This window comes from Hordeum vulgare, chromosome 4H (genome assembly GCF_904849725.1).
Source record: "Hordeum vulgare subsp. vulgare chromosome 4H, MorexV3_pseudomolecules_assembly, whole genome shotgun sequence".
NCBI lineage: Eukaryota > Viridiplantae > Streptophyta > Magnoliopsida > Poales > Poaceae > Hordeum > Hordeum vulgare.
In genome coordinates, this window is record NC_058521.1 from 540,402,306 (window position 1) to 540,413,464 (window position 11,159).

At 44.7% G+C, this 11,159-nt stretch overlaps 1 protein-coding gene across 1 annotated transcript; it reads left to right on the plus strand.

Annotated features, from left to right (window-relative positions):
• Positions 1 to 347: 347 nt before the first annotated feature.
• LOC123449372 (metal transporter Nramp2) lies at positions 348 to 4,112 on the plus strand. The gene is made up of 4 exons (XM_045126574.1): positions 348 to 1,025; positions 2,303 to 2,439; positions 2,531 to 3,183; positions 3,639 to 4,112. Exons 1-4 carry the CDS (start codon positions 454 to 456, stop codon positions 3,843 to 3,845), a joined length of 1,569 nt encoding a protein of 522 aa, XP_044982509.1. The 5' UTR covers positions 348 to 453; the 3' UTR covers positions 3,846 to 4,112.
• The last annotated feature ends 7,047 nt before the right edge of the window (positions 4,113 to 11,159 follow it).

Below are 11,159 nucleotides of genomic sequence, written 5' to 3' on the forward strand. Positions count from 1 at the left end.
TATTTTTGAATCTATTTCAGTCATTTCTGTGATGTGCGTTCAACTACAAAGGCACACGTGACAACAACTTCGTCAATCTCAAGCACAGTGCATCGTATCCACAAAGAAACTAAAGCACTCCACACCAAAATATACGGTGCGATTTTCTCCGAGGCGTTGCTTGAAGCAACTTTACTCCATGGCGATTCTTCTTGATTTTTCTCGAGCTCCATTTACAAGGAGGAGATGATACAGCAGATCTTTCACAAGGAGTAAAACAAACAATTTTCATTTATTTTTTTCGATTGATGCCGGACGAGGAAAAAAGGCAGTTAATGCTCGATTAAGAAACGGAACTATAAGTCGTTCCAACAGAAACCAGCGCTACTGATTTCACGAAGGAGTTAAGGAACTCCCCCCCACACACAACCCACGCTCCACTCGCGCACGCATCCTCCTCCGCAGTCCGCTCCCATGGCGTCCCGCGACCTCGGCGAGAGCCTCCTCCCGGGCGGGGGCGCCTCGGCCTCCTCGTCGCACGACGAGTACGAGGAGCGCGCGTACGACTCGGACGACAAGGTCTCCATCTCCATCTCCGACTCGGAGCCCGACGACGACGACGGCGGCGGCGGCCCCGGCGCAGCGCGTGCGCGCCCGGCCTTCTCATGGCGGAAGCTCTGGCGCTTCACGGGCCCCGGCTTCCTTATGTGCATCGGCTTCCTCGACCCGGGCAACCTCGAGGGGGACCTGCAGGCGGGCGCCGCCGCTGGGTACCAGCTCCTCTGGCTGCTGCTCTGGGCCACGGTCATGGGCGCGCTCGTCCAGCTGCTCTCCGCGCGCCTCGGGGTCGTCACCGGGAAGCACCTCGCCGAGCTCTGCCGGGAGGAGTACCCGCCCTGGGCCACCCGCGCGCTCTGGGTCATGACGGAGCTCGCCCTCGTCGGCGCCGACATACAGGAGGTCATCGGCAGCGCGATTGCCATCAAGATCCTCTCCGGCGGCATCGTGCCGCTCTGGGGCGGCGTCGTCATCACCGCCTTCGACTGGTCAGTTCGCTTGCTTCCTGCCCCTGCCCCTGCTCCTGCTTCTGCCGGGAATCAAATTACGGCCCCCTCCTCTGTTCTTTTCCTCTTGGCACAGAACTCAAACTGCATAGTAAGATTTTGGCGGCCTCTAGGCTCTAGTTAGTTGGTTGGTTACAAATCGAGCCGCTCTGTTCTTTATCTTTTTGGAGTTGTCGAGACTAGAGCTCGCGAATAAGTTCGTTCAGGGGTTCCTTTCTCTGGTAGGTAGTAGTAAAAATCTGCGCACCGATGGCATCTGAAGATATTCGATGCCTTTCTTCGCGTGAGCTGATTTTGCTTCCATTTCTTTCCCTTTTCTCGTGCTTGTCTTTGGATTCGTTCAGTTGATCAGTTCCATCTTGTTTGTTGGGTAATAAACAATACAGCCCGAGTGTCTCTGGTGTGCTGTGCTTGCAGTTGCAGGGAATCGATCCTGACCAGGACTGCTCCTTGTTTGCTTCCTCTTGTTGCTTTGCTGCACAGAAGTTCATACCAACTTCTGGAGCATCATCTGGGGGCTGAAAATTGCCACACAAATACTCTATAAAACATTTTTGGGCTAGAGGGGCTTCCCCACTCCTTGCCAATCGAACGAAGCTGTTGTTGCTTGCACACTTTGCTTGCTCTTTTTTTGTTTGGAACATCAGCATAAAAAAAAACAGTCTGTGCTAGAGAAACATGCAGACAAAGGAGTTCTGTTAGCTTTGTCGATATCACAACTTCACCATGTCTGAAGGTTACATAATGTTTGTGACCTTTTGGTCGAGTTGTGGCTCCACTCTCTTAATTTTATAATTTTGTGTGGGACAGGCGGCACTGCGTGCTTATTGGTCGGTTTAGTACCTTGTGTTAGGTTTCTCTTTGGTCAAAGACTTGTCCTAGTTGTTACAGAGACTAAAATATGGACGTGTTCTTGTCTATTACCCGTACAATTCTATCACTGCTTATTCTGAATCGCTAACTGCCACAGTGTTTTGGGATTTCTGGATGGTGAGATTGATAGCAATGGAAGGAAGAGAAATGATCAAATAATTGTTTGGAGGAGTCCTGCCAAAAATTTAAGGGTGTATAATGATTGACAAATGTTTCCGTTTATCCTTTGTCTGCTATGGTGGTGTTATCCAATCCTTGTCTGATTTTGACATCAGCTTTATTTTAAGTACCACCAACTGCCTCTTTCCTCTTATGGTGTAGAACTTTTCAGCAGAACTGATATATATTGCTATATTTTGGCTCATATGACATGTTTTTCATGCCAGCTTCATCTTTCTATTCCTGGAGAACTATGGTGTGAGAAAACTGGAAGCGTTTTTCGGCGTCTTGATTGCAACCATGGCTATATCATTCGCGATCATGTTTGGTGAAACGAAGCCTAGTGGGAAGGAGCTTCTGATCGGTAATTCTCGGTCTGATATGTTGGCAGGTGCTTTTGTTTATGAAGCACTCTTGAGAAGTAGAAGAATTTACTCAGTATTTTTAATAATTAGGTTTGGTGGTTCCAAAGCTGAGCTCGAAGACTATCAAACAGGCGGTTGGAATTGTGGGCTGCATCATCATGCCTCATAATGTTTTCTTGCACTCGGCGCTAGTGCAGTCCAGGAAGATTGACACAAAAAAGAAATCCCGTGTTCAAGAAGCAGTTTACTATTACAACATTGAGTCCATCCTTGCTCTCATCATCTCCTTCTTCATTAACATCTGTGTTACAACGGTATTCGCTAAAGGATTTTACGGATCTGAACAAGCTGATAACATAGGTCTTGAGAATGCTGGCCAGTACTTACAGGAGAAATATGGAACTGCCCTGTTTCCTGTCCTCTATATATGGGCTATCGGATTGTTAGCGTCTGGACAGAGTAGCACGATCACCGGCACATATGCAGGCCAATTCGTCATGGGAGGTTTCCTTAATCTTCGATTGAAGAAGTGGTTACGAGCAGTGATTACTCGAAGCTTTGCCATTATTCCGACTATGATTGTGGCTTTATTTTTTGATACTGAAGATCCTACCATGGACGTTCTGAATGAGTCGCTCAATGTTCTTCAGTCCATTCAGATTCCATTTGCACTAATTCCTCTCATCACCCTTGTTTCGAGTGAGCAGCTCATGGGGTCATTCGTGGTTGGTCCTATCACAAAAGTAAGTTTGCTTTGACTATCTGCTATTCATAAAATTTTGTAACTTTCATGCTAGCAGTGAACTTAAATATTTCTTCAAGTGTTACATTTGCTGCTGTAGGAGTTGTTGGTCGTGTCACTGCATAAGATTTTGTAATTCGTCTGAAAGGACTAAAAAGCTTTTAATCCCGTAATTACCGAGCAGAGAGCCCTTAGTTTCAGATCCCGATTTTACTTAGGCACCTTACAGCTGTAGCCATTCAATATTTTCCAACTTCAACAGCTTGTCGACCAGTTTTTTGTTTTTGTTTATTTAGTCTGCAATTATATGTTTTATGATGAAATTGTATTCAGATGAGAAAAAAAATCATGAAGATATAATGTTTTTGGTGGGTGGCGATAATGCAACGTTGCAGAAATGGTAACACTGCCCGTCCCTTGTTTGTTATGCTAACTTAAATTTGTGCTCTTGTTTAGGTGATAAGTTGGATCGTCACAATCTTTTTGATGCTCATCAACGGATACCTCATACTGTCCTTCTACACCGAGGAAGTGCGGGGCGCAGTTGTTCGCTCAAGCTTGTGCGTCGTGCTGGCTGTTTACCTCGCCTTCATCGTCTACCTCATCCTGAGGAACACCACGCTGTATTCTCGCCTTCGCTCATCAGTCTCAAAGAGCTCATGAGAAAGACTGTTAGTCATTTCATCTCCACGATGAAGAAGATGAGCGGAAGTGGGTAGATAATATTGGAAGAAAACTGCTCCCCATTGTACAACATGTACGGCTGCCTATTTGTATTAGCTCCGGGGGAGAGGTCTATATTGTATATCAGTTGCTGCTGTATAACTGTATTTGTGGATTAGCAGGCTTCCCCTTTAGGCCTCGTTCGGCACTAGGGTATTTGACTGTTTCCACGAGTATTTTACCTGCCGGTACAAAAATCCCGAAAAATCCCCACAAGCCCATTTGGTAGCCTGGTATTGGACCGGCACATTCCCAAAATTACATGGGAAACCCTCCAATACTCGTGTGACAGGAAACGCGAGCTTCCCTCTAGCGAAAATCCTTCCCCGACCATGACGATGCCGCCTTCTCTGCCTTGCTCTGCCTCAGATCCAAAGGCCTCTTGGCTCTTCCTAGCCTTGTCGTCCACTCCATTGCCGCCGTCGGCATCCACTTCATTGTCACCGTCGTCCACACTGCCTCAGCCCTTGCCACCTCTGACACCCACATCCTTTCGAAAACCTGACATTTTCGCCGGTATGGACCGGTTCCACTTCACCGCTCCACTCCCCCTTGTCTAGGGTTTTACCTATGATTCTTTGACGACCTTGTATATCTTAGTTCTTGCTAGTATGGTTGTTGCTATCTTTGTTCTGCAGTTTGTACTTAAGACGCACTTTATCTGTGATTAGCCTTCTTTTGTTGAATTTACATCAAGATCAAGAACAGCTCATGCCTACCAATTCTGTTTCATAATATGGGTTCAGTTCAGTAGTAGGTGTTGGTTTCTCAGTACTAAGATCGCATGAATCATGCCTCAACTTGCTCATACTTATTTGTATAATGAACTGGTCGTTTTTGGCTACATGTTTGCGGTCTGCCTACACGTTTCTCGACTAGTCCTAGACTCCTGGTATTTAGATTGGGGGGGGGGGGGATTTCAGTTTTCATTTCCCAAGCTGGGCTCTTTCCTTTCCATTAGTCGACGCAGAGAATTAGTTTCGTCTGTTCAATTTTTCCTTTTCGACAACAATTAGTAACTTAGTGGAGCAAAAATTTAGACAATACTGAGTGGAGAAAAACTTCACATGATCTCTTTCATGGTGAGGATCAAAGTCCAACAATATAGTAATATAATAAAGAGACTGTTGTTATGTTGTTATGTGGCTTCGGAGTCAGATGTCCTCATGAGGTATGATCAACATACCACAAATCTGCAAAGTATGTCAATTTGATATCTCGTTGCAACTTGAAGCACTGCATAGTAGAATTGTACAATGTTTCTACCCGTTTGTCTGCCTTGTATTTGTGCCTTGTATTTGTGCCGCATTCAACTTCTCTAGCTCACTAGATGCATCCATAGCTATTTTTATCTTCAAACTCCCTTTTCTGAGGAAAAAACCGCAGATCTTGCTGTTCAGAGTCATGGATTTAACATTTTAGAAATTGTTAGCTTTCAATATCAATCTTTAATGACTAGAAAGTGTTATGTTCACGTTCCCTTGCCACTTTGCATTTTCTAAACATTTGCTTTGCTAGTTGTAATGATAGAACATTCAAGGAACTGAAAGAAAAAAAATCTTTGCATGTACACTAAAGTTCATATGGTCCATAACACTCGTAGTAGTATTTTTGCTTTTTTTTTTCTCTCATGTGGACTCAAGATCGATGCTTTCTTCAGGAGTTATTTTGTGTCTTGGCTACCACTCCCAAGAACTAGATAGTAGCAAAGGAAAGAGCTGCCATCCCCACAAGCTAGTGGTGATGGAATCATTTGAGGACCTGCTATTCTGTTCATGAAGTGTGTGTCACCCCTGATATGTTTGCACTATTTTGTAATATTCATATTCCACACTATCGTCCACTTGATAGCAAGATGCTTGGATTGTGAATGGATTTTAGCAAGTTCTGTTTAAGCTGTAAATATTGGTTTTATTTTGCACAATCTTATAAATATTTGAAATTTGTTGTTGTGTTGTTGTTGCTGGTATGCATTGTGCATGTTTTTGCTATTGTGGTGCGATTTGTGCTATGTTGTTGTCTTAGTCGATCAGATGCTAAAAGATTGATATTTTATGATAAGAGATTGATTCCAAGTGATGTAGAATTATGTTAGTACAAACGCAATTCCCACCTGTGAAACAATATTTGTATGTGCAGGGAATGTAGGGGATTGGGATGGGAGGAATGTGGGGATTTGAAGGGATTGGATAAAGGCAAGGGTATCACCAAATCGCCTACAATCCCCAACCCCTTGGGGGATGGAAAATCTCTTGTACCGAATGAGGCCTTAGGGTTGGGCTAAACCAACACCAACACCAACATTCATGTACTTGATGTGATAAATGGTAGATAGTTTTGTTTATCTCTTCTGTTTTTTTGGAGAATGGTCGATGGAGTGGAATCGGGTAGACCCCTCAATGGAGTGATATGACTAGCCGGAGAGGGCAAACACCTTGATGGAGTGATGCAACTACCCAGAAAGAGCAGAGGGGAAACAAGAGACCGGAATACATAGGTTTAGGCTCTCATAGTGGAGGTAAAGCTCTACTCATCCTCGTGTTAGATTGATGTATATGGGTGTACAAGCCCACAAGGTACGATGATGAATCGATGAGTGATGTACCTATGAGATTGGTTCTCCCTGTCCACTAGCCTGAACCGGCTTATGAAGGATGCCAAGGTCCTAGGTTTACAAGTCCTAACTGATCTAAGGTAGTGCAGGAATCCTCTTGGGACACCGACTTCCTTGTCGTGTGCCCCAAGTAATTTGGTCCTTCATTCTAGAGGGCCCGCATGCCAAGATGATAGCCGAGGACATGTATCGACCCTAGGGGCCTCAGGCTATCTGATGGACCGACTTCTAGTGGTAGGAGTCACCCTTGAGACATAATTCCGTTAATAGCCCTTGAACTTGTCTTTGAACTGAGTTAATTGCACGGAAGTACCACACTTGGGGCACGTCTAACGGATTGGTATGGCTATTCATTTTTTGCATGTCGGTACCAAGTCTAAGACTAACTATTTTGTTTGAGCACCGTATAACACAGTATTGACATTGTATATGACCGTACGACCCCATGTGTCAAGTAACATACTGGCCAACTGCTACTTCTCAAACAACAGCGCCAGAAATTGGCACGTTGACGGAGACTTGGCTTGCGTTGCTTTTCCCTTGAAGAGGAAAGGGTGATGCAACATAGGAGCAGTAAGTATTTCCCTCAGTTTGAGAACCAAGGTATCAATCCAGTAGGAGAATCTCGTCAAGTCGAGAGTACCTGCGCAAACACAAAAGAGCTTGCACCCAACGCTATAAAGGGGTTGTCAATCCCTTCAAGATTGATTGCAAAGTGAGATCTGAAGGCGGAAAGTGCAACGAAGTAAAAGAGTAAGGCTGAAAATATGGTGTGAAGTAGACTCGGGGCCATAGTGTTCACTAGAGGCTTCTCTCAAAATAGCAAATATTACGGTGGGTGAACAAATTACTGTCGAGCAATTGATAGAACCGCGCAAAGTCATGACGATATCTAAGGCAATGATCATACATATAGGCATCACGTCCGAGACAAGTAGACCAATACTTTCTGCATCTACTACTATTACTCCACACATCGACCGCTATCCAACATGCATCTAGTGTATTGAGTTCATGACGACCAGAGTAACGCCTTAAGAAAGATGACATGATGTAGAGGGATAAACTCAAACCAATGATGAAAACCCCATCTTTTTACCCTTGATGGCAACAACACGATGCGTGCCTCGCTACCCCTTTTGTCACTGGGTGAGGTCACCGCATGGTATGAACCCAAAACCAAGCACTTCTCCCATTGCAAGAATCATAGATCAAGTTGGCCAAAAAAAACCCACAACTCGAAGAGAATTACAAGGATATGAAATCATGCATAAGAGAGATCAGAAGAAACTCAAATAAGATTCATAGATAATCTGATCATAAATCCACAATTCATTGGATCTCGACAAACACACCGCAAAAAAAGATTACATCGGATAGATCTCCATGAAGGTCATGGAGAACTTTGTATTGAAGATCCAAGAGAGAGAAGAAGCCATCTAGCTACTAGCTATGGACCCGAAGGTCTATGGTGAACTACTCACGCATCATCGGAGAGGTCATGGTGTTGATGAAGAAGCCCTCCGTATCCGAATCCCCCCTCCGGCAGGGCACCAGAATGTGCCCCAGATGGGATCTTGCGGAGACAGAAGCTTGCGGCGGCGGAAAAGTATTTTCGTGGATCTCCTGATTTTTTAGGGATTTTATGGAATTTATAGGCGAAGGAGCTAGGGCAGGGGAGGCCCAGGGAGCCCACAAGCCTGGGAGGCGCGCCCCCTAGCCGCGCCATGGGGGCTTGTGGCCTCCCCCGGGACTCCCTGCCTTGGTTCCCAAGCTTTCTGCGTATCTTCTGTTCTGGAAAAAATCTTTTCGGAAGTTTTATTCCGTTTGGACTCCGTTTAAAATCCTCCTCTGAAAAGGGTCAAAAACACGGAAAAAACAAGAACTGGCACTTGGCACTGAGTTAATAAGTTAGTCCCAAAAAAGATATAAAAGGCATACAAAACATCCAAAGTTTGACAAGATAATAGCATGAAACCATCAAACATTATAGATACGTTGGAGACGTATCACCAACCGGCACGTGCCGCTCCGCCAACTAGGACGAGGCCGGCTTGGTCGGTTTAAATGGCTGGGCTGGGTCGAACCGAGTCATCCACCTCACTCTCGCCCTCCTCCCTCCAATTCACCGCCGACGTGCCACACAGTCCGCCGCCGCTGCTGCCTCCACCGCACCATGGTGTACGAGGATGAGAGCAACAATAACTACTGCAGTCTAGAGTACATCAACTCCTCCAACGACAACATGCAGTACCATGTTAGTGGTGGAGCTAGGTTTAGGGTTAGGATTTTTTGCTTTGGGGATTCAATCTTTGATTTGGGGGTTTTGGTTCATTTTGCTCCTGTAGATCCCTGCTAGCATTGAACACCAAGACTGCATCGGCATTGAGATAGGACCCATTGTTCCTTGCGAGCACCATCATGTGCCAGCTGAGAGGCATGTATCCTTTGAGGGGTTTGATACGGGCAGGAGGTTCTTAGTTTGTGCTAGGAAAGTAAGATTCTGCACATTTTGTGTTAATTGTATAAAATTGGTAGTAGCTTGTTCTTTAGTTTACTTAGGGTTATTGTAGTGCACATGCTCGTGTTCTTTAGTTTAGCCATTACTTAGTAGTACTGATGGTCATTATTAGGCCATTTAGTAGTACCGATGCTCATCATTGGAGTATGCAGTGCTCATGCACTCCTTGTAAATTTAATTTGGCCAGAAAATGTTACTTAGGGTTATTGCAGTGCACATGGTCCTGTTCTTTAGTTTAGTCCTTTCATAGTAGTATCGATGGTCATTATTAAGCCATTTAATAGTGCTGATGCTCATCATTGGAGTAGGCATGTGCTCATGCACTCCTTATATATTTAATTTGGCCAGAAAATGTTAATTTTATAATTGACTAAGAGCTTAGTTTGTAGTGCAGATGCCCACTGTTTAATTGGCAGCTAAGTGATTGTTCAGTGTGAGTTGCTCAAAGTTCACAGCTCCTCTACTTTTTGTAAAGTTTATTGCTTAAACAATTTGCCAAGGAGGTTGGTTTGCAGCGAACATGTTCTCTTGTTCTTTAGTTTATTTAGGGTTAGTGCAGTGTAGATGTCATTATTTACTGCAGATACTCTATTGTTCTTTATGTCATTGTTAAATGTAGAATTTGATGGAATTTATGCTTACAATCATTTGTCGTGTGTCAATTAGAATTCAGTTAGATAGTAACAATATAAGTGGTGTTTATATTGCAGGAAGGTCAAAATTACGGTTTTGTTGAATGGGTTGACCCACAATGGCTTCCCGTTGGAGATATGAACTAGAGGCAATCATGTATGATGATATTTCCTATGTGTTTATGAATAAAGATAGTCCTTGGACATTATCAAGGATGTGTAATTAACAAGTACGTACGTGACTTGTTTGTGAGACTATGCATTGTATGATGACTGTCCTAAAGAGTCCCTAGCCGAAAGGGTTGTGTGTACGCGCAACGAGTTAGACTAGCATATGACACGGTGGATGGTCCGGTCTCACTGGCCATGTAGCATTGGATGCTAGCTGCATAATATGACTCAGAAAGATCTGGTTGGATTTGACGTAGTCGAATCCAAGCCAAGATAAGGTTTGAGATGGACAGACCCAACTATGAGACGCATCGATAGATCATCTGTGAATCTCTAGTAATACATACGTTCTATGTCCTAAGACCTGAGCTGTCGCATGTACTCGAGATGGTGACAGACTTGCTTTGGGCCGACCAAACGCTACTCCGTGACTGGGTAGTTACAAAGGTAGGTTTCAGGCTTGTCCAGACCCATGCTGCGAGACATGGTCGAGCAAGATGGGATTTGCCCCTTCGATCAAGAGAGATATACTCCGGGCCCCTCGGGTGATCCGACCTGGATAAGCGTGGCCATGCAATAAGGATTATGAGATAATCCGAATGCTGGTCGAATTCACCGGAACGAGTAAGAGGTCGTTGGTACGTCTCAAACGTATCTTTAATTTTTGATGGTTTCACGCTGTTATCTTGTCAACTTTGGATGTTTTGTTTACCTTTTATATCTTTTTTGGGACTAACTTATTAACTCAGTGCCAAGTGCCAGTTCTTGTTTTTCTGTGTTTTTTACTCTTTTCAGATCTGATTTTGGAACGGAGTCCAAACGGAATAAAATCCCCGAAATGATTTTTTCCAGAACGGAAGAAGATCGGGAGGCTTGAGGGCCAAGAAAGTGGGCCCACAAGCCCTGTTGCCGCGGCCAGGGGGGAGGCCGCAACAACCAAGCTTGTGGCCCCCCTGGCGCTCCCCTTCCCTAGGTCTTTGGCCTATAAATTCCCTAAAAAACCACAAAAAATCAGGGCATCCACGAAAACACTTTTCCTCCGCTGCAAGCTTCCGTTTCCACGAGATCTCATCTGGAGACCCTTCCCGGTGCCCTTCCAGAGGGGGCTTTGGAGTTGGAGGGCTTCTTCATCAACATCATCGCCCCTCCAATGACTCGTGAGTAGTTCACTTCAAACCTACGGGTCCGTAGTTAGTAGCTAGATGACTTCTTCTCTCTCTTGTATCTTCAATACAAAGTTCTCCATGATCTTCATGGAGATCTATCTGATGTAATCCTCTTTGGCGGTGTGTTTGTTGAGATCTGATGAATTGTGG